The 25,864-nt window shown below is 65.3% G+C and overlaps 2 protein-coding genes across 2 annotated transcripts; one reads left to right on the forward strand and one right to left on the reverse strand.

The window, feature by feature from the left end:
- Positions 1–240: 240 nt before the first annotated feature.
- Positions 241–3,476, reverse strand: TTC24 (tetratricopeptide repeat domain 24). Its single transcript, XM_075445020.1, has 8 exons — positions 2,741–3,476; positions 2,449–2,661; positions 1,693–1,821; positions 1,417–1,538; positions 1,055–1,332; positions 899–1,011; positions 602–788; positions 241–427 (listed from the first exon to the last, which is right to left on the reverse strand). Exons 1-8 carry the CDS (start codon positions 3,474–3,476, stop codon positions 241–243), a joined length of 1,965 nt encoding a protein of 654 aa, XP_075301135.1.
- Positions 3,477–6,804: 3,328 nt separating this feature from the next.
- On the forward strand, positions 6,805–23,963 carry IQGAP3 (IQ motif containing GTPase activating protein 3). Its single transcript, XM_075445351.1, has 38 exons — positions 6,805–6,826; positions 8,196–8,283; positions 8,677–8,833; positions 9,089–9,166; positions 9,264–9,340; positions 9,489–9,556; positions 9,787–9,900; positions 10,444–10,622; positions 10,919–11,006; positions 11,325–11,488; positions 11,656–11,743; positions 11,883–12,046; positions 13,253–13,413; positions 13,612–13,736; positions 13,889–14,052; positions 14,193–14,283; positions 14,363–14,530; positions 15,486–15,628; positions 15,713–15,883; positions 16,391–16,474; positions 16,710–16,781; positions 17,344–17,413; positions 17,812–18,020; positions 18,282–18,434; positions 18,549–18,712; positions 18,878–19,102; positions 19,188–19,328; positions 19,844–19,928; positions 20,515–20,747; positions 20,837–20,969; positions 21,287–21,389; positions 21,547–21,691; positions 21,863–21,950; positions 22,205–22,417; positions 22,540–22,706; positions 22,858–22,959; positions 23,496–23,604; positions 23,850–23,963. The coding sequence occupies exons 1-38, from the start codon at positions 6,805–6,807 to the stop codon at positions 23,961–23,963; spliced, it is 4,920 nt and encodes a 1,639-aa protein (XP_075301466.1).
- The last annotated feature ends 1,901 nt before the right edge of the window (positions 23,964–25,864 follow it).

Below are 25,864 nucleotides of genomic sequence, written 5' to 3' on the forward strand. Positions count from 1 at the left end.
TCCGTTCGGCCCCGTTCGGCTCCACTCGGCTCCACTCGGCTCGGTTCGGCCCCGCTCGGCCGGGCCCGGAGGTCGGCACTGCGCAGGCGCGGGGGCCACCCGGGGGCGGAGCGGCGGGCTCGGAGCCCTCCCGAGATCGCGGGTTCGAAACCCCCTCTCGGCTGAAACCCCCCGCGCCGGGCTCCCACCGGTGCCACGCTGCCGGTCCCGCGTGGGCCGCCACCGCGGGGTCCTCCGGCGTCAGAGGAGGCTGCAGACGGTGGACAGCGGCCCGCTCCCTGCGCAGGGCCGGCAGCCGGCAGCGAGGCTGGGGGGCAGCGAGACCACCGAGGCGTTACGGGGTGTTGGGAGGCGCGGATTTCGTAGGGGGATGAGTGAACCCCGGATCTGCTGCCCCGTCTGTGGGGCTGGGCTTGGCGACGAGGTGCTGAAACGCCGAGCCCCGGTGATTTTGGTCTCGGGGACGCGGCCGTGGCGAGGAGCGGGGGTATCCCAAGCCCTGCCCGGGGGTCTCCATCCCTGAACCCTCCCCTCGGAGGACACCCCGGAGCCCAGACCTCCCCTCCGCTTGCCTTTCCCGCTCCTCCAGCGCGTCACCTACCGCGCCGGGGAGCTCGCCCGGCGGTCACGACGCCGTGGGGAACGCCACGTGAGAGCCGCAGCCCTCGGCTCGCCGGCAGAGCGAAGCTCCAGTTGGGTTCGGTGGCCGCGACCATCCTCATCCTCCCCAGAGGTTTCCAGGTCACGGGGCTCCGGTGCGGAGCTGTCAGCCGGGGCCGCTCCCGTACCTGCGGGAGGAAGGCCAAGTGGGCAGGAGGCCGGTACCACACCGCGCCAGAGCCTCGGCTCCGGCAGAAATCGGCTCACGCACGCCGGGTTCCAGTTCGCACCCTCTTACCCGAACGCCTGGGACGCGGCGGCGGCAAAGGCGCGCACAGCTCGTCCCCAGGCTGGGCTTCACCCCCGAAAAACCTGGGCTCGGCGGGAGGAAGGTTGATCTCGCGGACGATGCTCAGGGAGGAAGGAGGGAGAGGACGGCAGCTTTCCCACTCACCCCTCGCTCCGCCGGAGCCGCGTCCCGCTGGCGTGGGGCAGCTGGCGGGGGTCCGGCGGGGACAGAGGGCCGGCCGGGGGTCTCCGTGCGCCGGTCCCTCTGCCCCCCAAACCCCGGAGCCTCTTGCCACCGACCCAGCCTGTGGTGTCGGTCCCCGCGGCGACGCTCAGCGGGGCTGGGGCGGGCGCCCAGACCCTGCCATGGGAGAGGCAGAGCTGGTGCCGGATGGCGTCGGCGAGCTCGCGCACGACGCGCTGGCGGGTGGCTTGGGGGGTGTCCTGCGGCGGGGAGAACCCGCAACGGGCTGGGGTCATCACGCCACGATGCACGGGAGGGTCCGGCCCCAGGGGGGGTTTCCTTACCGGGCAGCGGGAGAGCAAAGCCAGGGCCTCCTGGTAGTGCCCGATGGCTCTCCGGGGGTCTCCCAGGCGGAAGTGGGCTGCGCCCAGCCCCTCGCACGCCTGCCACTGCCCCGGCACGTCCCCTGCGAGATGCAGGGCAGCGTCGGTGCCGGGCCAGCACGGCGCGGCCGAGCTCCCGGTGATGGAGCGTCGCCGAGACCCTTCGGATCCGGCACGTGCCCGGCTCCACCGGCTCCGCTCCCGGTGTGGGGACGATTCGCCTGCGCCTGCCCCTACCCGAGTCGCGGAAGGCTTGCAAGGCGTGCAGGTAGTTCTCAGCGGCAGCCTCGTGGTCGCCGAGCCGGCTGCAGGCGTACGCCAGGTTACCGAAGCATTGCCCCTGCGCCCGCCGGTTCCCCAGAGTGCCTGGAATTGGGAACACTGGGAACACTGGAGGAGTGTGGGCAGCAGGGCGAGGGAGGGTCTCCTTCCCCTCTGCTCTGCCCTGGGGAGGCCCCATCTGCAGTGCTGGGTCCAGTGCTGGGCTCCCCAGTTCAAGAAAGATGAGGAGCTACTGGAGAGAGTCCAGCACAGGGCTGCGAGGATGAGGAGGGGACTGGAGCATCTCTCCTACGAGGAGAGGCTGAGGGAGCTGGGCTTGTTCAGCCTGGAGAAGAGAAGGCTGCGAGGGGACCTTAGAAATGCCTCTAAATATCTGCAGGGGGTTCAGGAGGATGGGGCCAGACTCTTTCCAGTGGTGCCCAGCGACAGGACAAGGGGCAACGGGCACAAACTGGAGCAGAGGAAGCTCCAGCTGAACCCGAGGAAGAACTTCTTCCCTCTGAGGGTGCCGGAGCCCTGGCCCAGGCTGCCCAGGGAGGCTGTGGAGTCTCCTTCTCTGGAGATATTCCAGCCCCCCTGGCCGCGGTGCTGTGCAGCCTGCTCTGGGTGACCCTGCTTGGGCAGGGGTTGGGCTGGGGGATCCCCGGAGGGCCCTCCCAACCCCCGCCATGCTGGGACTCTGTGAGAGCGAGAGATACCGGCGCCACGTACCGTGCAGCGCCGCCGCTCGCCGGTGCCAGCCCAGCGCGGTGCCGAAGCTGCGCCGGGCGTTGTGGGCAGCGCCCAGGTTCTGCAGCAGCGCGGCCTCCCCGCGCCGATCCAACTCGCTGCCGCGCAGGGCAAGCGCCCGCTCGAAGCTCTCGGTGGCCAGGGAGAAGACGCGGAGCTGGCAGTAGCCGAGGCCGATGTCGTTGTAGAGTTTCCCTGCGGGGCGGAGAGGGAAAGCCGGGTGCGGGCGCTGCTCCCCAGAGCGCCGAGACGGGTGCGCGCGGCGCGGCGTTACCTCGCAGGGCTGGGTCGGGGATGCTCTCGCAGAGCGAGCGGCACCGGGCGAGGACCCCCGCGATCTCCGGCGCCGCGAACCGTCGGCTCTGCAGCATGGAGCCGCTCGCCCTGCTCAGAGCCACCGCCGCGGCCTCCGGGCTCGCCGCCGCCGCGTAGCTCTGCGCGGCGTCCAGGAAGCAACGCGCCGCGCGCGCCGGCTCCCGCATCCCCAGGTAGCAGCAGCCCATCTGCACGCGGGCGCCTGCTCGGCTGCCGGCCTGCGCCGCGCGGTCGCCACCGGCGGCTTTGCCGAAATACTCCAGAGCCTTCGGAAAATCCCGGAGCCCTTCGTGAGCCGCCCCGACGTTGAAGTAAAGGTCCCCGGAGCGCTCCCCGCCGTCCCCCTCCGAGGGCTGGGACCGGAGGAGGAACCCAAGCGCCTTTTCGGGCTTCCCGCTCTCGACGTAGGCAGCCCCCAGGTTGAAGGCGCAAACTCGGTGGAGCCGGGGGCTCGCCGTGCCCCCCGAGAGGAGAAACGCCTGCCTGAAGCACCCCACGGCCGCCCGCGCGTCGCCCAGCGCCAGCGCCCGGCGCCCGGCTCGCGTCAGCCCCTCGATCTCGGCCGCCGCGGCCTCGCCTCCCTCCCGGGCAGCTCCTCCGGCCGCCGGCGTCGCCCGCCCGGTTTTCCGGCTCTTTCTGCGCGTGGCGGGGGCCGCGGGCCGCGTGCCCCGGGCGGCGGCGGGCTCCGAAGCCATGGGCAGCGCGGGCCGGCACGCGGCGGGGTGGCTGACGGCAGCGGCGCCCTGGAAAAAGCGGTTTGAAAAGATGTGGAGGAGTCGCCTGCTGGGTGCCGGAGCTTCGTCCCCACGGCGGAGCCCAGCGCCGCGCCTGTGCCCGGAGCCGGCCGCCTGCAAGGCTGTGGGGTGCTGGGGAGGGGGGGGGGGCACTGGGAGAGGAGGGGGGGCACTGGGAGAGGAGGGGGGGCACTGGGAGGGGGGGGCACTGGGAGAGGAGGGGGAAGCACTGGGAGAGGAGGGGGTGGGACTGGGAGAGGAGAAGGGGGGTCACTGGGAGAAGAGGGGGGAGTCACTGGGAGAAGACAAGGGGGTCACTGGGAGAAGAGAGGGGTCACTGGGAAAGGAGAGGGGGAGCACTGGGAGAGGAGGGAGGAGCACTGGGAGAGGAGGGGGTGGGACTGGGAGAGGAGGGGGGTCACTGGAAGAAGAGGGGGGAGTCACTGGGAGAAGAGGGGGGGCACTGGCAGGGGAGGGGGGAAGCTGGGAGAGGAGGGGGGAGGCACTCGGGGGGGGCACTGGGAGAGGACAGGGGCACTGGGAGAGGAGAAGGGGGTCCCTGGGAGAGGAGAGGGGGCACTGGGAGAGGAGGGGGGGGCACTGGGAGAGGAGGGGGGGAGCACTGGGAGAGGAGAAGGGGGTCCCTGGGAGAGGAGAGGGGGCACTGGGAGAGGAGGGGGGGGCACTGGGAGAGGATGGGGGCCACTGGGAGAAGAGGGGGGTCGCTGGCAGGGGAGGGGGGAAGCTGGGAGAGGAGGGGGGAGTCACTGGGAGAGGATGAGGGTGACTGGGAAAGGAGAAGGGGGTCCCTGGGAGAGGAGAGGGGGCACTGGGAGAGAAGGGGGGGTCACTGGCCAGGAGAGGAGGGGGGCACGCCGCAGCGCAGGGTGGGGACCCCTGGGGTCTCTTTTTTGGGGGGGGGGGGGTCCAATGACCGGTTGCTCGCACTCACCGCTCGCCCTTTGGGTGCCAGGGGGTCCCCGCCGCTCGCAGCCCCCCGCCCGCTGCACCCACCGCTCCCCGCCCGCAGACGAGGGGCTCCGCGGGCTCCCCCGGGGTGCTGGGTGCCGGGACGGACGGCGGCGCCAGGACAGCGCGGGGGTCGCGCGTGGCCCCCCCCCCGCAGCGGGACGAAGCCCGCTCCGCTCGCGGCCCCTTCCCGCTATGGCCCGGCTGGATCCGGTTTCGCCGCCGGCCGCAGCGCGCGGTGCCATGGCAACTCGGCTCGGAGGCGTCGACCGCGCGATGGCCGCCGCCGCTGGGCCTCCCGCGGCTCTGCGTGGCGGGGGGACGCGGGCGCGGTGAGGCGGGGTGAGGGGTACCCAGGGGTCGGTGGCGCGGAGCGGGGTGCCCCCGGCACGGCCTGCCTGGCCCGCGCGCCCCGGCGGGGGCTGCCCCCGCACCCGTGGGGTCCCCTGCACCCGTGGGGTCCCCTGAACCCCGGTGGGTGCTCCCCCCGCATCTGTTTGGTCCCCCTGCACCCACTGGGATGCACCCTGCATCCCAGTGGGTGCTCCCACCGCATCTGTGGGGTCCCCCTGTACCCGTGGGGTCTCCTGCACCCCTGGGGTCCCCCACACCCCGGCGGGGGCTCCCCCTGCATCTGTGGAGTCCCCACGCACCCCTGGGGTCCCCTGCACCCGTGGGGTCCCCTGCACCCCAGTGGGTGCTCCCCCTGCATCTGTGGCGTCCCCTGCACCCATGGGGTCTCCTGCACCCGTGGGGTCCCCTGCACCCCTGAAGTCCCCTGTGTCCCAGTGGGTGCTCACCCCGCATCTGTGGGGTCCCCCTGTACTTGTGGGGTTCCTCACAACCCGGTGGGTGCTCCCCCCCCGACCCATGGGGTCCTTCTGTACCCGTGGGGTTCCCCACACGCCGGTGGGTGCCACCCCCCTGCACTCTTGGGGTCTCCCTGCGCCCGTGGGGTGCCCTGCATCCATGGGGTCCCTTACACCTATGGGGTCCCCCTGCACCCCTGGGGTCCCCGACACCCTGGTGGGTGCTTTTTCTGCACCCGTGGGGTCCCCTCACACTCGTGGGGTCCCCCAAACCCTGGTGGGTGCCCCCCCTGCACCCTTGGGGTCTCCCTGCGCCCATGGGGTCCCCCACACGCATGGGGTCCTCTGCCCCCGTGGGGTCTCCTGCATCCATGGGGTCCCCCGCACCCCGGTGGGTGCTCCCCCCGCACTCGTGGGGTCCCCCGCACCCCCGTGGGTGCCACCCCCTGCACCCTCCAGGTCCCCCACGCCCGGGTGGGTGCCACCCCTGCATGCGGGTGGTCCCTCTGCACCCTTGGGGATCCCCCGCACCCCGGTGGGTGCCCCCCCCCGCACCCTTCGGGTCCCCCACACCTGGGTGGGTGCCATCCCCCTACACCCGTGGGGTCCCCCCGCACCCCAGTACCAACCCCTGCACCTGTGGGCTCCCCCACCTGTGGGGTCCCCCGCACCCCGGTGGGTGCCCGCCCCGCACCCGTGGGCTCCCCCTGCACCCTTGGGGTTCCCCCGCACCTGGGTGGGTGCCACCCCCCGCACCCATGGGCTCCCTCCGCACCCGTGGGCTCCCCCCGCACCCTTGGGGTTCCCCCGCACCCCAGTGGGTGCCACCCCCCGCACCCATAGGGTCCCCCCGCACCTGGGTGGGTGCCACCCCCCGCACCCATGGGCTCCCTCCGCACCCGTGGGCTCCCCCCGCACCCTTGGGGTTCCCCCGCACCCCAGTGGGTGCCCCCCCCCGCACCCTTCGGGTCCCCCACACCTGGGTGGGTGCCATCCCCCTACACCCGTGGGGTCCCCCCGCACCCCAGTACCAACCCCTGCACCTGTGGGCTCCCCCACCTGTGGGGTCCCCCGCACCCCGGTGGGTGCCCCCCCCGCACCCGTGGGCTCCCCCTGCACCCTTGGGGTTCCCCCGCACCTGGGTGGGTGCCACCCACCGCACCCATGGGCTCCCTCCGCACCCGTGGGCTCCCCCCGCACCCTTGGGGTTCCCCCGCACCCCAGTGGGTGCCACCCCCCGCACCCATAGGGTCCCCCCGCACCCCAGTGGCCCCCTCGCACCCTTGGGATTCCCCCGCACCCCGGTGGGTGCCCCCCCCTGCACGCGCGGGTTCCCCCGCGCTGATCGCCGCGCGCCCCCGCCCCGCCCCGCGCGCCCCCGCCCCGCCCCGCGCGCCCCCGCCCCGCCCCGCGCGCCCCCGCGGCCGGACTACAGCTCCCGGCGGCCCCCGCGCGGCGTCACGTGGGCGGCGGGAGATTCAAACCGAGGGTGGAGCCACGCGCGCGCAGCCATGGAGGGAGCGGGGCCGCGCTGTGAGGGGCCGGGGGGGGGGGCCGGCCGGCGGATGAGGGGCAGCCGGGACGTGGGGGGGGTGCAGGGGAATTTGGGGGCGCGGGCAATTCTGGGATGCGGGGGGCAGGCAGTGGGGTGGGGCGCGGGGGGAGGGGGAACAGGGAGGTCTGGGGGGGGCAGGCAGTGGGGTGGGGCGCGGGGGGGGGTGGGGAACAGGGAGGTCTTGGGGGGGGCAGGCAGTGGGGTGGGGTGGGTGCCATGAGTCTGGCGCACAGGAAGATGTGGAGGGCAGGCGGTGGGGTGGGGAGCCATGGGGATGCGGGGGACTGTGGGGGGCAGGCAGGTTTTGGGGTGCCAGGGGACGTGGGGGGCATTCGGGTCTGGGGGTGCAAGGGGGATGGGGGACAGGCAGTGGGGTGGGGTGCCAGGGGTTTGGGGTGCAGGGGGATGCGGGGGACAGGCAGGTCTGGGTGGGGGAGGCAGTGGGGTGGGGCGCAGGGGGGGGGGCTGTGGGGAACAGGCAGGTCTGGGGTGGGGGGACAGGCAGTGGGGTGCGGTGCCGGGAGTCTGGGGTACAAGGGGATGTGGGGTGCAGGGGCATGGGGATGCGGGGGGTATGTCGGGGGCAGGCAGGTTTTGGGGGTGCCAGGGGGATGTGGGGGGCAGGCAGGACGTGGGGGGGGGCAGGCAGTTGTGTGAGGTGCAGTGGGTTTGGGGTGCAGGGGAATGGGGGACAGGCAGCGGTGTGGGGTGCAGGGGGATGGGGGTTTGGAAGGATTTGGGGGGTGCAGGCAGTACTGGGGTGCAGGGGGATTGGGGAGCAGGCAGTTGTGTGAGGTGCAGGGGGTTTGGGGTGCAAGGGGTTGGACAGGCAGCGGGGTGGGGTGCTGGGGCAGGGGGATGTGTGGGGCAGGCAGTGGGATGGGGTGCAGGGGGATGGGGGAACAGGCAGGTCTGGGGGTGCAAGGGGATGGGGGACAGGCAGTAGTGGAGGGTGCAGGGGGATGGGTGTACAGGGGAATTTGGGGGGCAGGCAGGACTGGGGGTGCAGGGGGATGTGGGGTGGGGTACAGGGACATGGGGATGTGGGGGAGGTCAGGTTTGGGGGTGCAGGGGGACACGGGGAAAGGCAGTGGGGTGGGATGTGGGGGGCACTCAGGTTTGGGGGTGCAGGGGGACGTGGGGACAGGCAGGTCTGGGGGTGAGGGGGGGACAGGCAGATCTGGGTGCCTCCAGCGGTGCCGAAGCCCCCCAGCCCTGCAGCCGTCCCCCCCCCCCCCCTCCCTCCTGCCTGTCCTCTGCGAATTCTCAGGCTGGGGGGGCTGGGGGGGTCCTGGAGCAGCCCCCCGGGACGGCGGGCTCTGACGGCACGGCCGTGTCGCCGCGCAGATGAACGCCGCACCGCGGAGGAGATGGACGAGCAGAGGAGGCAGAACCTGGCCTACCAGTACCTGTGTCGGCTGGAGGAAGCCAAGCGGTGGGGCCGGGGTCGGGGACCCCCTCGGGCTCCGATCTGGGGGGGGGGGGGGGCAAAGGACTTCGGGGGGGGGCAGGGGACAAGGCGCAGGGGGTCTGGGGAGGGAGGCTGCCAAATCCTGCCTGCTCCTGGGGCTCTTCTGGCCCTTCAAAGGTGGGGTTTGGGGGTGTTGTTTTTTTTTTTTTGGGGGGGGGCCACTCAGCCATGCTGTTGCACCCAAACTGAGACCCCCCCCGTCTGCTAAACCCTGCAGGAAAGGGGTGGGGGCCGACCCCTCCCTGCTCTGGGGGGGGTTTATGGGTTTGTGTCTCCTTTGGGTGCTCCTTTCCCCCCCTGGGTGGGGGTCCGGGGTTGGGGGGGGGTCGGCGACGCGCCCCGTCTCTGCCCTGGCAGCTGGCTGGAGGCCTGCCTGCGCGAGGAGCTGCCCCCCCCCACCGAGCTGGAGGAGACCCTGCGCAACGGGGTGCTGCTGGCCAAGCTGGGCCACCGCTTCGCCCCCACCGTCGTCCCCCTGAAGAAGATCTACGACCGCGAGCAGGCGCGGTACAAGGTCAGGCCGCGGCGCCGGGGGTTTTGGGGTGGGGGGGCGTGCGTACCCCCAAAACTCCCAGGGAGCTTTCCATCGCTGGTGGACGCCCAGCGAGGGGGACACGCTGATTGCGATTGTCACGGGGGACTCTGAGCTGCCCCGGGGGGGGGGGGTGTCACAGGCTTTGCCTTCGACCTCGTGCCATGGCTGGGTGGGTTTGGGGGACCCCGAGGGTGGGCAAAGGTGGGGTTCAGCCCCCATTTTCTTCTCTTCCAGGCAGCTGGGCTTCACTTTCGGCACACGGACAACATCAACTACTGGCGCGACGCCATGAGCCACGTCGGGCTCCCCTCGGTACCGTCCCCTCTGTCCCCCCCCCCCCGCCTTGGACGCCATGGTCCCCATGGGCCGTCTCGGTGCCGTCTCCACCTGAGCTGTCTCTTCTCGGCAGATCTTCCACCCGGAGACCACCGACATCTACGACAAGAAGAACATGCCCCGCGTGGTCTACTGCATCCACGCGCTCAGGTGGGCGGTCCGGGGCCAAAGCCGCCGTCGTGAGCTGCGTTCGTGCTCGTGAAGGCCTTCGTTGGCGTCACCAGGGCAGGGGTGGAGGTGTCAGGGAGAAGGAGCGAGCGGCTGCGCGGTCACGGCGTGTGTCTGCTCCATCTTGCAGCCTGTACCTCTTCAAGCTGGGGCTGGCTCCGCAGATCCACGACCTGTACGGGAAAGTGGACTTCACGGGTACGGCGCGGGGCCGGCGAGGGGGGGGTTGCTGGCGACGTTGTCCGAGCCCTGTGGTGGGAGGGATGTGGGGAACGAAGACCCTGGCAAAGCTTTTCCAAAGCTGCCTCGGCGACGCTCGCCCTGGCGCGGTGTGTTCCACACCGCCGCGGTTTGGCGGGGAGCGGGGCGGGGGGGCTCCGGCGCTGGCCCCCGGCGCTGAGCGGCGATGCCTCTGCGCCCTGCTCCAGAGGAGGAGATCAACAACACGAAGCGGGAGCTGGAGAAGTACGGCCTGCAGCTGCCCGCCTTCAGCAAGATCGGCGGCATTTTGGCCAACGAGCTCTCGGGGGACGAAGCGGCAGGTGAAGGGCGCCCGCGGTGGGAGGGGGATCTCAGCCCTGAACGGCAAATCTGGGGCCAGCTTGGGGGGGGTTGACGCTTTGGGGGGGTGGTTGACGCTTTGGGGGGGTGGTTGACGCTTTGGGGGGGTGGTTGACGCTTTGGGGGGGTGGTTGACTTTTGGGGGGGGGGTTCATGCTTTGGGGGGGGATGTTGATGCTTCCCGGGCGCTGGAGGCTGCATCTTGCTCTTTGTGAATGGCCTCCAGTTGCGTTGGGGGAGGTTCAGATTGGATACTGGGAAAAATGTCTTTACTGGAAGAGCGGTCAGGCCTTGGCCCAGGCTGCCCAGGGTGGTGGGGGAGTCCCCATCCCTGGAGGGGTTCAAACACCGTGTGGATGTGGCACTTGGGGACGTGGTTTAGCAGGCTTTGTGGTGTTGCGTTGATGGTTGGACTTGATCTTCGAGGTCTTTTCCAGTCTTAATGATTCTGTGAGAAGGGAGGGTTCCCACCGCTGTGTGTGGCACAGCTCACCCCCCCCAGCTCACCCCCCCCATGCCTCCAGTCCACGCCGCGGTGCTGGCCATCAACGAGGCGGTGGATCGGGGGGTGGCGGCGCAGACCATGGTGGCCCTCCGCAACCCCAACGCGATGCTCCTCGACCTGCGCGAGGTGCTGGCCGGCGCCTACCAGGAGATGCTTCACCAGGCGAAGCTGGAGAAGGGCAGCAACGCCAGGAACAGGGTGAGGAGGGCACTGGGGGGGACTGGGAGGAGAGCAGCCCCTTCGCTGATGTGCTGGTGGGTGCTTCCAGCTGGAGGGGTCCGTCTCGGTCGGAGAAGTCCCCATGCTTGGCGGGTGAAACGCAGCCTGAGAGCCCTTGTGATGAGCAGAATATGGGGGGGAAGCGGCAGGGAAGCGATTCCTGGTTGGGGGCTGCTTGACCCAGAGCTTGGGGTTGGGCAACGAGCCCGGGCGTCTGCAGGGAACTCTCTCGGCCCACGCACGCAGCAAGCTCAGGGCGGGGAGTCCCTCTCCAGCACCCGCAGGTCATCCCCGAGGGAGAGGACATCTATGACCGCTGTCTGACCCAGGCTGAAATCCAGGGGAACATCAACAAAGTGAACGGTGAGCAAAGCTCTATCTTCCCTCTGGGGGGGTGAGGTTGGGGCGTGGTGGTCTCCAGAGCTGATCGGTGGGACCGTGGTACCCCAGACCACGGGGGAGAGCCTGCCCGGGGCGGTGGGCAGAGCAGCAGGGAGCCCTCTGCTCAGGCCAGCTTCAGACCCCGCGGGGAGCTGGGCTGGGTGCGCGTTTCCAAGGAGAACTTCAAATTATGGACATCTTCGGGCTACAGCTATAGCTCCCTTCGCTCCCCGGAGCCGTGGGATGCTTCACCCGCTCACCGTCCCACCTTCTCCGGGTGCGACCTGGCCTCTCCCCCAGCACACGGAGCCCTGGAGGAGGTGGACGATGCCCTGGAGACACAGGACGCGCCGGCGCTGTACCGCGCGCTGCAGGACCCCGTCCTGGCCCTGCGCTGCCTCCGGCGCGACAACCTCACCCGCTACATGGAGCAGCTCAGCGCGGACCGGGAGCAGAAGGCGCTGGTAAGGGGGTGGGGGGACCCCCGGGCTGCGGCCGACCCCGGGAGAAGGGGGCTTCTCCCCTGGGCAGGGAGTCGGCAGCTTGGCGTAAGGGTGCTGAGCGCGGCCGCTCCTTCGGCGCGAGCAGGATGCGGTGCGAGACGCGGAGCCGCTTTCTCTGCCCGCTGCAGGAGCTGGGCTACGTGGAGCCGCTGGGGCAGGAGGAGGTGGAGGCAGCGATCCTCGCGGCGAACGAGAGAGAGGAGGAGGAGCGCGGCAGTGAGTCTTTGGGGTGACCGCGGTGCTCGCAGCAGGTTTTGGGGCTGGTGGTCCTGTGTGGCGAGGTGTCCCGGGGGAGACGGGGCACGGCCACCTCCCGCAACCCACCCGTGCCAGCTGGCCGCGCTCCCTCCCTCAGTGCTGCGGGCCGTGGGCCGGATCAACGCGGCCATCCGACGAGGGACGCCGGCCGCAACGCTGGCAGCGCTGACGGACCCGGCCGCGCAGCTGCCCGACGTGTACCCGCTCGCCGCCCCGCTGTACCAGCAGCAGCTGGCTCTGCTGCAGCGCCAGCACCCACGGGTGAGACCTCACCGGGAACGGGCTCTGGGTCCCACCAACCCGGGGGGGGTCGGTGACTCTGCTAGGATGGGGGGGGCTTCCCCCGCGCCCGGGGTGCTGCCGGGGCTGGAGGGTGGGGGTACGGGGGGCTCAACGTCTCTGCCCACCCCACAGAATCACACAGAATGGTCGGGGTTGGGAGGGCCCTCTGGGGATCCCCCAGCCCAACCCCCTGCCCAAGCAGGGTCACCCAGAGCAGGGGGCACAGCACCGCGGCCAGGGGGGCTGGAATATCTCCAGAGAAGGAGACTCCACAGCCTCCCTGGGCAGCCTGGGCCAGGGCTCCGTCACCCTCAGAGGGAAGAAGTTCTTCCTCGGGTTCAGCTGGAGCTTCCTCTGCCTCGGTTTGTGCCCGTTGCCCCTTGTCCTGTCGCTGGGCACCACTGGAAAGAGTCTGGCCCCATCCTCCTGACCCCCCCTGCAGATATTTAGAGGCATTTCTAAGGTCCCCTCGCAGCCATCTCTTCTCCAGGCTGAACAAGCCCAGCTCCCTCAGCCTCTCCTCGTAGGAGAGATGCTCCAGTCCCCTCCTCATCCTCGCAGCCCTGCGCTGGGCTCTCTCCAGTAGCTCCTCATCTTTTCTGAAGTGGGGAGCCCAGCACTGGACTCCAGATGAGGCCTCACTAGGGCAGAGCAGAGGGGGAGGAGACCCTCCTTCACCCTGCTGCCCACACTCAGTGCACCCCAGGATCCCATTGGCCTTCTGGGCACCCAGGGCACGCTGCTGGCTCATGGTCACCCTGTCGTCCCCCAGCACTCCCAGTCCTTCTCCGCAGAGCTGCTCTCCAGCAGCTCAGCCCCAGCCTGTACTGATGCCTGGGGTTGTTACTCCCCAGGGGCAGGACCCTGCCCTTGCCCTTGTTGAACCTCATCAGATTCCTCTCTGCCCAGCTCTCCAGCCTGCCCAGGTCTCGCTGAATGGCAGCACAGCCTGCTGGTGCATCCACCACTCCTCCCAGTTTGGTGCCATCAGCAAACTTGCTGAGGGTACGCTCTAACTCTTCATCCAGGTCATTGATGAAGAAGTTAAACAAGACTGGGCCCAGTACTGACCCCTGAGGGACACCACTAGTTACTGGCCTCCAACTAGACTCAGCGCCGCTGATGACCCTCTGAGTTCTGCCCTTCAGCCAGTTCTCAATCCACCTCTCAATCCACCCCACGCAGGGCGAGCTGGTGCAGGAGGAGCTGTTCGTGGCTGTGGAGATGCTTTCGGCCGTGGCGCTGGTGAACCGAGCCTTGGACGCCGGGGATGGCAACGGGCTCTGGAGCAGCCTGGTCAGCTCTGCCCTGGGGCTTGCGGGCGTCGAGGACGGGAACGCGCTGCGGTGAGGAGACGGTGGCTGTGTCTGGGGGGGGTCGGTGGGGTGGGGCAGTGCCTTGGGAGGGGGTGGTCGGGGCTTCACGTGGGCTCATTTCCCCAGCCTCCCTGCCCTGTGCCTTACCTTGTCCCCTTTGAAAAGCAAGGCAGCTGGCTCCGTTCCTGCTCCAACCCGCTGAGCTGTCGCCCTGTGCCTGTCCTGCAGGTATTTTGAGGACCTCACGCGGCTGAAAGGCCGATCTAGGGAAGCGGGAACCGAGTTCCTGAGCTGGAACGACATCCAGGACAGCGTGAGCAGCACCAATTCATCAGTGCAAGATGAGAACGACCGTGAGTCCTGTCCGCGTGGGCTTTGGTCGAGAAGGGGGTTCTGCAAACTTACCGGGAGCGCAGCCCTAACGAGACATCAGAGAAGCTCGCTCTACCCTGGGTGCCCGGAGCATCAGGGGAGCTGAGCTGCCTGCCCCTTCCGTCCCGCGCAGGAGTCCTCGCTGTGCGGCTCATCAACCAGGCGCTGGTGCAGGCGGACCCCGAGAAGACGCTGGCGGCGTTGCTGCTGCCGGCGGCCGCCCTGCCCGACGTCGCCGTCCCCACTGCTCGACGCTACCATGACGTCCTGGCCCGGGCACAACGGCTGAAAGCCCAGGTTGGGTGGCATCACCCTTGGCACCCTGCAAAGGGTGCTCGAGGGGCGATGTAGGGCGAGACCAGCATGGATGAAGCTCTTGGGGGGGCTGCACAGGTCGCTAGACCCCATCGTCCCCCCCGTCTGCCCCTGTCTCGCAGGCCACGGAGGATGATGGAGCCGTGCTTTGGTGGGAAGAGATCCGGGCAGGGGTCTGCAGGGCCAACCAGGACACGGTGGCAGCCAGGAGGAGTGAGTGCTCACCCCGGCGTGGGAGCTGGGGGGCGAGGGGGGCAAGAGGGGGCTCACGTGACCCCCTCCACTCCCACAGTGGCTCTGGGCACTGCCGCCATCAACCAGGCCATCAAGGAAGGGAAGGCGGCGCAGACGCTGCGGGTGCTGTGCAACCCCGACGTGGCCCTGTGCGGCGTGGTGAGCGCCTGCGCCGAGCCCTACCAGGAGCAGCTCGCTGCGCTGATGGCCACCAAGAAACAAGCAGGTGAAAGCTTGGGGAGGGATGGGGGGGCTGCAAAAACCTTTCCCCCAGCAGCGGAGGGGTGCAACCGTGCCTGAGCCATGAGGGGGGAGCAGCACCTCTCCGTCCCAATGGCTGTGCTGCCGTCCAGCGAGACCTGGGCAGGCTGGAGAGCTGGGCAGAGAGGAACCTGATGGAGATCAACAAGGGCAAGAGCAGGGTCCTGCACCTGGGGAGGAACAACCCCAGGCACCAGTACAGGCTGGGGCTGACCTGCAGGAGAGCAGCTCTGCGGAGAGGGACTGGGAGTGCTGAGGGACGACAGGGTGACCATGAGCCAGCAGCATGCCCTGGGTGCCAAGAAGGGCAATGGGATCCTGGGGTGCATGAGGATGAGTGTGGGCAGCAGGTCGAGGGAGGTTCTCCTCCCCCTCTGCTCTGCCCTGGGGAGGCCCCATCTGCAGTGCTGGGTCCAGTTCTGGGCTCCCCAGTTCAAGAAAGATGAGGAGCTACTGGAGAGAGTCCAGCGCAGAGCTACGAGGATGAGGAGGGGACTGGAGCATCTCTGCTACGAGGAGAGGCTGAGGGAGCTGGGCTTGTTCAGCCTGGAGAAGAGAAGGCTGCGAGGGGACCTTAGAAATGCCGATCAATATCTGCAGGGGGGGGGTCAGGAGGATGGGGCCAAGCTCTTTCCAGTGGTGCCCAGCGACAGGACAAGGGGCAACGGGCACAAACTGAGGCACAGGAAGCTCCAGCTGAACCCGAGGAAGAACTTCTTCCCTCTGAGGGTGACGGAGCCCTGGCCCAGGCTGCCCAGGGAGGCTGTGGAGTCTCCTTCTCTGGAGATATTCCAGCCCCCCTGGCCGCGGTGCTGTGCAGCCTGCTCTGGGTGACCCTGCTTGGGCAGGGGGTTGGACTGGGGGATCCCCAGAGGGCCCTCCCAACCCCGACCATTCTGTGATTCTGTCCCGGCGCGCAGGGAGCGGGAAGCCGTGCTGGATCCGGCACCGGCTGTCGGACGGAGCCGAGTACTACCTGAGCCTGCAGACCTTCGAGGGCAGCTGGCAGCACCCACGCGACGGTGGCATCAACACCACACACCTGAGCCGGGAGGAGATCCAGGTACGGGGAGGACGGGGCTCAGGGGAGGGTGGGGAGGTGCTGGCGGCATCGCCGCGGCGTCACCGGTGCATCACGTCCCCACAGTCGGTCATCACCCGAGTGACTGCAGCGCATGACCGGGAGCAGCTGTGGGCATCCAACGTCGCCTTCGTGGTGAGGCTGCAGGCTCGGCTGCGGGGTTTCCTCGTCCGTCGGGAGCTGGCGGCACGACGGCGCGTCCTGCGGGAGCAGCGGCCGGCTGCCATCAGGATCCAGGTGACACGGCCAGAATCCATCCCACCTCCGGGCAGGGGGGATGCAAACCACGGGCGGCTGCTCGCAGCCTCCTCTGCCGGGTCCGGGGAGCCCTGGCGCTTGCTGCTCTGGACATTTAATAGCCGGGACTCCCCCAGGTCACCGCAGAGGACGGTACGGGGCTGGTGGTGCTGGTTTTCCCTCTTCTCCCGTGCTGCGTTACCCTCTCGCGTGCTCTGTGAAAATCAGCAGGAAGAAATTCTTCCAGAGAAGAAATTCTTCACCATGAGGGTGGTGAAACCCTGGCCCAGGCTGCCCAGAGAAGCTGTGGCTGCCCCCTCCCTGGCAGGGTTCGAGGCCAGGTTGGATGGAGCTCTGAGCACCATGGGCTGGTGGAAGATGTCCATGCTCATGGCAGGGGGTTGGGACCAGATGATCTTCGAGGACCCTTCCAACCCAAACTGTTCTATGAAAAACCGACCGGGTTTCGCAGGTCGCGGTAGCTGGTCGTCTCTTTCTCGTGCCCAGGCTTGCTGGAGAGGGTACAAGCAGCACAGAGCTTACCTGGAGAGGCTGCGCTACCTGCGAGCCAACGCGGATGCTGCGATCAAGGTTTGGAAGACTCTTCCTTCATCCTTTGCACTGGGCATCGACAGTGGCCTTGCCCCGGCTGGCTCTTTGCTGGGCAGGGGGGGAATACAGCAGCTGGACCAGGGCGCAGCTGGGCAGCGTGTGAGGGGCTGGGGGAGAACGTCCTGCAGAAATCCCCAGAGTTTTCCCCCCCTTTTCCACCCACTTTGGCCAAGCGAGTCCGTCCGTTATCCAACCGCTCGAACACCTCTCCCAGATCCAGGCGAGCGTGAGGATGTGGCAGGCTCGGAGGAAGTACCGGGAGAGGCTGCGCTACTTCAGGCAGAACGTGAGTGGTGGGATGGGGAGCAAACCAGCTCCTGGGAGCGCGTGGGGATGGAGGGGGATGGTCCCGAGCGTGCGGTCGGACCTCTGCCCCCGAATCCTCGCCGTGCAGCTGGAGGGGGAAGTTGGTGCATCCTTGCACGGGGAAAGATGGAGAGGAAAATGTGCTTGGTGGGTCTGGAAGCCAAACTATCAGGCTCTGTAAAGAGTGAGGTGAGGAAAACCCACTCCAGCTCCATCAAAAACCAACAAGGACTTCAAGATGCCCGCTGGAGGGGAAGGGAATCTGGGGGAGAAAGGGATGCGTCGGCTGCGGGGATTAAAGCTGCGCCTCTGGAGTGGCTGCAGCGCGTGAAGTGCAGCAAGCGGAGGTGAAATGGCCCCTGAGGGAGGGTGAAATCCCGAAATCCCTCCCCGGCTGAGGAGAGATTCAGGATGTGGACTCATCCCGGGTGTCGGCAGATTCCCGACGGCGGGAGCAGGCAGCCGGGTGCCTGGCCAGCTCCCCACGGGGTCAGGGATGCTGAGGGGGGAAACATCGCCCACCCTCTTGTTTGTCTTGGCAGGTTAAAGCTGTAATTAAGATCCAGGCTTTCGTGCGAGCTAACAAGGCGCGTGGGGATTACAGGATGCTGGGTGAGTGCCTGCTCGGCTCCGCTCTGGAGCGGCTGTGATTAATCGGGAAGGGGACTCTGCCTCCTCCCTCGTTGGCCCGGCGCAGTGGAGAGGTGGCAGCAGCCTGGCCACCAGCGTCCCCACGGCCAGCACGAGACGGGCAGTGGCTTGGTGGCCGCTCGACGTTGGGTAGAGCAGCCCCGGGGTTGCTCTCGGTGCCTTTCCGCTCCCGAAGGCTTCCTGGAGAGGGGCTGCGGAGCGCGGCGCCGTCTTGCAACACCAGGACACGAGAAAAGATGATGCTGTTTTGGGGAGGAGGATGGGGTGTCTCGGCGAGGTGTTTCGGGTCCGAGGGTCCGCGGTGGGGGTGGCTTCTCAGTCTTCCCCTTGACTCGCGGCGGTGCCGTGCCTTGCTGCAGTCCACGCCAGGAGCCCGCCGCTGAGCATCGTCCGGCGCTTCGTCCACTTGCTGGAGCAGAGCCAGCACGACTTCTGGGAGGAGTCGGAGGTGCTGCGGCTGCAGGAGGAGGTGGTGAAGAGGATCCGTGCCAACCGGCAGCTGGAGAGCGACCTGGACCTCATGGACATCAAGATCGGGCTGCTGGTCAAGAACAGGATCACGTTGCAGGTGGGAGCACGGCAGCGGGGAGAGGACCTCAGCCACCTCCTATGGCTCTGCCGCGGTGCCCAAGCTATTCAGCCAGCGCAGAGCTGGTCCTCCCCTCCTTGGCATCACAGCTTGAGCTTCTATCCACTTTGCTTTTAAAGCGGTTGGAGGGGTTGGGGAATGCTGAGGTGCCTCTGGCTCCCTTTGCCCAGAAGCTGGGCTGAAAGCTGGAGCTTGCCGGCGGTCACCAGCACTTCTCTCTCCTTGCCTGTGGGGCTCCAGGAGGTCGTTTCCCACTGCAAGAAGCTGACCAAGAAGAACAAGGAGCAGCTCTCGGAGATGATGTCCATAGACAAGCAGAAGGGGCTCAAGTCGCTCAGCAAGGAGAAACGGCAGAAGCTGGAGGCCTACCAGCATCTCTTCTACCTGCTGCAGGTGGGGCTGGGGGCCTCTGTTGTGTCCACCGCAGCTGGGGTAGCAGTGTGGGGCCCCTGGCCCCCCATCACACCCTGACACTTGGGGTTAGCTTGATGTTCCTTGTCCCTCCAGACCCAGCCTGTGTACTTGGCCAGGCTGATCTTCCAGATGCCCCAGAACAAGTCCACCAAGTTCATGGAGTCGGTGATCTTTACACTTTACAACTATGCGTCCAACCCACGGGAGGCTTACCTGCTGCTCCAGCTCTTCAAAGCAGCGCTGCAGGAGGAGGTCAGGTGAGTGGCCGTGGGTGTCCTGGTTTGGGGACAGCTCGGGGAAAAGGCTGGACCCAGGGGCATCATCTCAGATGCAGTTATCTCCTCTGACTGCCACCTCCTGCACTGGAGAACACGCATGCTGGTCTATCCACTTCAACACATCCATCCCATCTCTCTCCCCAGGTCCAAGGTGGATCACGTCCATGACATCCTGACGGGGAACGCCACGGTGATCCGGCTGGTGGTCAGCTTCTACCGCAATGCACGTGGGCAGAACGCCCTGCGGCAGATCCTGGGTGGCCCGGTGCAGGAGGTCCTGCAGGACAAGACCCTCAGCATCCGCACCAACCCTGTGGACATCTACAAGGCATGGATCAATCAGACCGAGTCGCAGAGCGGGCAGAAAAGGTCAGGCCCTGCACAAGGAGGCTTAGCCCGACCGTAGAGTGCTCGGTGCTGGGATGGTGATGGGGATCTTCTCTTCCATCTACAGTAAGCTCCCGTATGAGGTCAGCCCTGAGCAGGCTCTCAGCCACCCCGAGGTCCAAAGGCGGCTGGATATTTCTATCCGCAACCTCCTCGCGATGACAGACAAGTTCGTCTCTGCCATCACCTCTTCTGTAGACAAGATCCCGTATGTATCTTGATGGCTTGTGTGCACATCCTTGTAGCTCTGTCGGCTTGAAGGTAGCTTCAGCAAGGCCTTAGAAAGGGAGGCTGGGTGATGGGGGGCTTCCCGGCCCCTCAGCTGCTGCAAGGCTGAGTTACTGCACTCTCAGCAAGAGGAAATTCAAATATCAGCGGGTGCTGCTGCTTCTGCTCCTCCAGCAACGCCTCGGTGGGTTGGTTCTTCTTGCCACTCCATCTCTGAGCGCTTGACTACTGGTGTTGAGGTGTCTATGAGGAAGAAGCTGAGCTTTGTGGTAATCTTGGAGGATGAATGCTTCCTCCAGGGAAGTCTGGGCTGGCAGCAGCGTAGGGGAGGGAGCAGAGAGATGCTGCAGCTGTCAGCCTCTCCTATGGGCTCCTCTGTGGCCCCAAGGCTGGGGACTTGCATCTTCTTGGGTGATGGGTAGTAGGGATGGGGCAGGGTGGCCAAGCCTGGTGCTGCCCCGCGTGCTGACTGACCTCTCCCTGCCCTCTCCTCAGCTATGGGATGCGCTACGTGGCCAAAATCCTGAGGACATCCTTGGCTGAGAAATTCCCAAAGGCCTCGGTGGAGGAGATCGACAAGGTACCTTGGGGCTGGGGGATCGGCGTGCCTTGGTGTGGTTCAACCGTGTGCGCATGTGAAGGGCCAGTATCCCTCCAAAGAAGGTCAAGTCACGTTGTGTCCCCAGTAACTAGTGATAGGACAAGAGGAAGTGGCCTCAGGTTGCATCAGGGTCAGTTTAGATTGGATATTGGGAAAAATGTCGTTACTGCAAGAGTGGTCAGGCGTTGGACCAGGCTGCCCAGGGCAGTGGTGGAATCACCATCCCTGGAGGGGTTCAAAAAATGTGTAGATCTGGCATTTCAGGACATGGTTTAGTAGGCACAGGGGTGATGTGTTGACAGTTGGACTTGATGATCTTCAAGGTCTTTTCCAACCCTAATGATTCTATGATTCTACAATTCTATGACTTAGAAACTCCTTCAAGTCAACATTTTCCTTGAGCCACCAAGGAAATGCCAACAGTGGGCGCTTCTCTGTGCTGCTGTCCCCTATGGGAGGGTTCCACCGGGCAGTGCAAGGATGAAAGAGCGCTTCCTGATGAGCTACCACCTCCTTGGGCACCAGCCTGCCTGCTCCCCAACACCCAGCCTGTCTTGTGCCCTAGATCGTGGGGAATCTGCTCTACTACCGCTTCATGAACCCAGCGGTGGTGGCCCCTGACGGTTTTGACATCGTGGACATCTCGGCTGGGGTGACCCTGCATCCCGACCACCGCCGCAGCCTGGGCTCCATCGCCAAAGTTCTGCAGCACGCAGCCGCCCGCAAAGCCTTTGATGGGGAGAATGCGCATCTCTGCGGAGTGAACCAGTACCTGGAGGAGACCCACAACAAGTTCAGGTGGACACCAGGATGGCATCAGGGTGGGAAGGCAGCAACGAGCCGGTGGCGGGGATTTTGGGGCTGACCAAGGAGGTTCTTCTCTGCAGGAGGTTCATCTCTGCTGCCTGCTGCGTCCCTGAGCCTGAAGAGAGGTTTAATGTGGACGAGTACTCGGAGATGGTGGCGGTGGCCAAACCGGTCATCTACATCATGGTGGGGGAGCTCATCGACACGCATAAGGTAAGGGCATGAAGCTCATCTGCAAACAAGCAGGCTCCATTTCTTCTGATCCTACTTCCTGGGCATTCTGCTGCCTTTCATCATGCTCCCCTGTATCCCACCACCCAGGACAACTCCTCCTCGCCTTTTATTTTCCTCCTTAAGCAAGCAAATAATCCAGATTCTGCAGGTTCTCTGCTGCTTGTCCGTCCCCGAACCTCGTGACTTTGCAGTTCCTCCTCGGGTGCCAAGGGCATTGCGTTGGTCCTGACTGACCTTCATTCCCCGTTTCTTTGTGTACCCCTTTGCCGCTGACTCTCCTCCATTGCACCATCCAGCTCTTGCTCGAGCACCAAGACTCCATCGCACCGCACCATGGAGACCCTCTGCATGAGCTTCTGGAAGATCTTGATGAACTTCCTACGGTCCAGTCCCTTGTTGGTAGGTAGAACCCTGGGGCCCACCACCCACCCGGGCAGGAGGAGGATGGAGATCAGGATGCTTTTCTTACATGAAGCTCTAGCTGGATTCTTTGGGCACGGGGAAGCCAGATCTTCTAAGCCCAGCGTGGCTGCTCAGGCTCCTTCTGCTCTTGCAGGGGAGAGCGTTGCCAGCCCGGCAGACAGCAGTCCCGAGCAGATGCTCTCCCAGCTCAGCAAAATGGAGATCTCCCTCACCCTCACCAGTAAGCTGGTGCCGGCGGCCAGCAGTGAGGAGAACGACACAAGGAGCTTGATGCTGAGGTGAGGATGGGTTCTGCAGTCTGCAGGAGAGCTTGCTGGGGGTTGGGGGGCCAGCTGGGATGCTCAAGAGGGGCAAGAAACCCCTTGAGGCAGCTAAATAACATGCTGCTGTGGTGCAGGAGGGTGACGGTCTGGAGCGGACGCCTGACCTCCTCTTCCTCTGGTCTCTAGCACCAAGCAGATGCTGGTGGACGTGATCCAGTCCCAGGCAGGAGATTCTCTCCCGGAGATCCTGTGGACCCTGGCCTCGGAGCATGAGGTGGGATGAGCTAAAAAACTTCTTTGGGGAACGGCGAACAAGCCCTCAGCAGAAAGCTGCCCTGCTCCTCTCGCAGGCTTGGCCACTGCTCTTACACTCCAGCAGTGGCTGGGCTCCGTTCTTCAGAGAACGGTCGTGTTTTGGGCCAGAAGAAACCGGTGTCAAAGTGTGTGTGTGTGAGGAGAGTTTGGTTGCTCCATCTCCTGATGTCCCGTTCCAGCCATGCACCAGGCTCACCCCCTTCTCGTCCCCAGGAAGCCTCCCATGACCACCTCATGCACCGGCGAGCGCTGCGGGACGCCCAGACCCCGGCCAAGCTGAAACGCAACCGCTCCCTGGCTGCCAACAGCCAGCTGTCCATGGAGGAGAAGAAGCGCAAGATCATCCGCAACCTGCGGCGCTTGGAGAGCCTGGGGCTCGTGGACTCTGCCCATCAGTACCAGGAGCTCGTCAACGAGCTGGCCAAGGTGTGCTGGGGAAACAGAGTTGGGGAGGTCACCTCTAAACCCACCTGAGATCCCTCTCTGGTGCTTCAGTGGAGCTCAGAACTGGTTATGTTGGCTTTCTTGTATGGCTTGGTTTCCTCCAGGACATCCGCAACCAGAGGCGTTACCGGCAGCACCGCAAAGGGGAGCTCCTGAAGCTCCGACAGACCCTGCAGGGCCTCAACGCCAAGACCTTGTTTTACGAGGAGCAGATTGATTATTACAACCAGTACATCAAGACCTGCCTCGACAACCTGGCAGCCAGCAACAAGTATGTTTCCTTACAAAAATGGAATAATTAAAAAAAAATACATATATATTTCATTGCTGCCTGGATGTTGCGAGTCCTGGAGCTGCTGGGGGTCTGAGGGGTTGCGCGTGGCTGGAGACCAGCTCCGAGCGTGTGGTTGCTTCTCTTCAAGGGTCAGCGGGAAGAACAAGAAGCTGCAGTCGCTGCACTACACGGCGGCCCGGCTGTTGGAGAAGGGCGTGCTGCTGGAGATCGAGGACTTGCCGCTCAGCCAGTACGTAGCCCCTGGTCCACGGGTTGAGCTGCTGAAGCACAAAGCTTGGGTGGGTTCAGGAGTCGTATCAAGGAGTAACGCGTTTGAACTGAGGAAGGGTGGGTTTAGGCTGCCTACAAGGAAGAAATCTTTCATGGGGGCGGTGAAACACTGGAGTGGGTTGCCCATGGTAGTGGAGTCCCCAGCCACAGAAGCCATCAAGGTCAAGTTGGATGTGGCTCTGAGCAACCTGATTGAGCTACAGATGTCCCCGGTTACTGCAGATAGACTAGATGACCTCTAAAGGTCCCTTCCAACCCAAAGCATCCTATGATGATTCTGTGAAAATAGCCCGGGAGGAGGGGGCACGTGGCCCCACCATTGTGTCCCCTCCAAGGATGGGGTGAGTTGTTTCGGGTGTTACTGGGAGTGTCGGGATTTGGAGGCGGGTTTTGGGCTGTGGGTCTGGCCTGGTGTGTGCCAAGGGGGTGACCCGCTCCTCGGTTGTGTCAAAGCCCCGAAGCTCCTTTTGGTCACCAGCAGCTCCTTCCCTTCAGGTTCAGGAACGTGATTTTTGACATCGTCCCCTGCGAGGAATCGGGCAGGTTTCAGGTGAAAGCCAAGTTCATGGGGGTCGACATGGAGCGGTTCCAGCTGCACTACCAGGTGGGGAACCCGTCCTGGGGCTGCCGGGGCAGTGGGGGGGTTGCAGGGGGGCCTGGTGTCCCCATACCCACCTGGTTTGGGGGGGACTGGGAGCCCGTGGGCAGCCCCGCCAGCCTCGCCGTGCATCATCCTGATGCAAACCCAGCTCTGTGCTGGGTCCCCTCTCCCCTGGGTGCTGGGGGTGGAAGACCCCCGCCCCCCTCCCCTGGCTGGACCCTCGGTGGTGACGGTCACCTCTCCCGCAGGACCTCCTGCAGCTGCAATACGAGGGCGTAGCCGTCATGAAGATGTTCGACAAGGCCAAAGTCAACGTCAACCTGCTCATTTTCCTTCTCAATAAGAAGTTCTTCAAGAAGTAACTGGGGGGGGGGGGAGGGGCTGGGTGGGGAGGGCTCCGGGCAGCGGGGGGTGATGGAAACCTGCCAAAGACAAACCTGGGGCTCGCGGCTCCCGGGGCAGCACGGCCCCGGGGCGGGGAGAGCGGCTGCTTGCAACGAAGCTTCCCCGCCCCGACGCAACGCGCTTGAGCATCCGCAGCCGACGGCGCCCGGCCGGGGACAGCCGAGGGCTCGGAGCCCGGCACCAGCCCCGGGCAGCTCGATCCGGGTCCCCGACCCTTCCCGCACTCCGGATGCGGCTGCTGCAGCTTTCGCAGCGCGCGCGGCGTTTTTAAAATAATTAGGTTTTGTGGGTATTTTGGCTGTTTAGTTCCTGCGTCCGAACAGCCGGCTGCTCAAGGACACTATGGATTTCTGCACACTACACGTGTTTTTAGTAATGAAATAAAGGTATTTTAATATATGTATATTTTTTCTTCCTCCCACTAAAGATGGGGAAATGTTAGAATTAGACTTTATATAGGAGTAGCGAGAGAGGGAGAACAGAGGCAGCAACTGCTTGTGAAGACACCCATGGGCTGGTGTCCAGTAAATCAAGGCGTAAGAGGAGAATTTTGTTTTTTAAAAATGAATTTCCCTGCCACTGCTGTCCTGGGGATGCTTTGGGGGAGCAGAGCAGCGACCGCTCCTCTCCTCTGGCCCATGTCGATGCCTGGCAGCGGTGTGGAGCAAGCCCAAGCCCCTGGGCCAGCCAGGACAGTGGCTGCTCTGTCCCCTCTTGATTTGCTCTGGTGCTTAATTAGTGTTAATGTGGCGTAACGACCGCGTTTGGCCATGGCTGCTTTTAAAGCACTTTCTCCTCCATCTAAAACCCCTTCCACGTGACGGGAACGGAGCTGGTAACAGTCCCAAGCCTCCTCCCAGCCCTGTCTCCTTCGGCACAGGAGCTGCAGGTCTCAAACCCGCTCTGCAAAGGACCTTTTTTTTTTGGGGGGGGGACCTGGGTGGGAGTCTCCATCGCTGCTCCCGTCACTGCCTCAGCACCCTGAGGCGGCTCAGCGGTACCCTGATAGATCAGCGGCTGGGGAAAGCGTCGGTCTGTCTTGTCTTTGGAAAGTGATGTTTGTGTGTTCGAGGTTTTTATGTATTTTTTTCTTTCCTTTCTGTCATGTAAAAGCCGCAAACAGCGCTTATTCCTCCGTTACGTGTGTGCTGCACCCCAGCTGCGCTGCCCTTGCTCATTTATAATCAATAAATACTCATCAGAAGCTCCAGCACGGCTCTGGGTGATCATTTCTCCTCCAAGCAGCTCCGTGGCCCCCCCCCTCCCTCTCCTCTCGCTCACCGGGTGCTTCCAGGGCTCCGGCGTTTCAGGGCACCCCGTCTCCGGAGCAAGGTGCCCCCTCGGCTTACGGCGAGGGGAGTCGGCGCCGCGTTAGCCGGGATCCGGCTGCCTGGAAGCAGCGCTGAGTCAGACGCTGAGGCATCGCCTCGGCTCTTGCACGGGGAATTTAGGCCACTTTCAGACACTTAATTCTTAAATAAAAACTATGATTACATCTCATAAAGGCTGTGATTATATCTCTGAAGCAAGGAATCGGGATCGAGCTGCAGCACTCTTCCAGTTTTAAAAATAGGACTGGGCTGCGGTTAACCTGTCTGGTGCCGCACCAGGGACCCGATCCCTGGGAGCTGCTGGTGTGTTACCCATCGAATTTGGGGTTTTTTTTTGCCTTCTGATTACCATATTTTTTTTCTCCTTCCTTGCCTTTAGAGGAAGAAGAACCGGTGCTTCTCCGGCTGCGGCTTGGTGGGGTTGGTTCGCCACCAGCCCCCTCCTAGCGCAGCCGTTGGCTTTGCAGGAGCAGCATTTGACACCCTGGAACCGTTTCTTCGTGGCGTTCTGGGGATGGAGGAGCCTG

Source organism: Opisthocomus hoazin, chromosome 30 (genome assembly GCF_030867145.1).
Source record: "Opisthocomus hoazin isolate bOpiHoa1 chromosome 30, bOpiHoa1.hap1, whole genome shotgun sequence".
Taxonomy (NCBI): Eukaryota; Metazoa; Chordata; class Aves; order Opisthocomiformes; family Opisthocomidae; genus Opisthocomus; species Opisthocomus hoazin.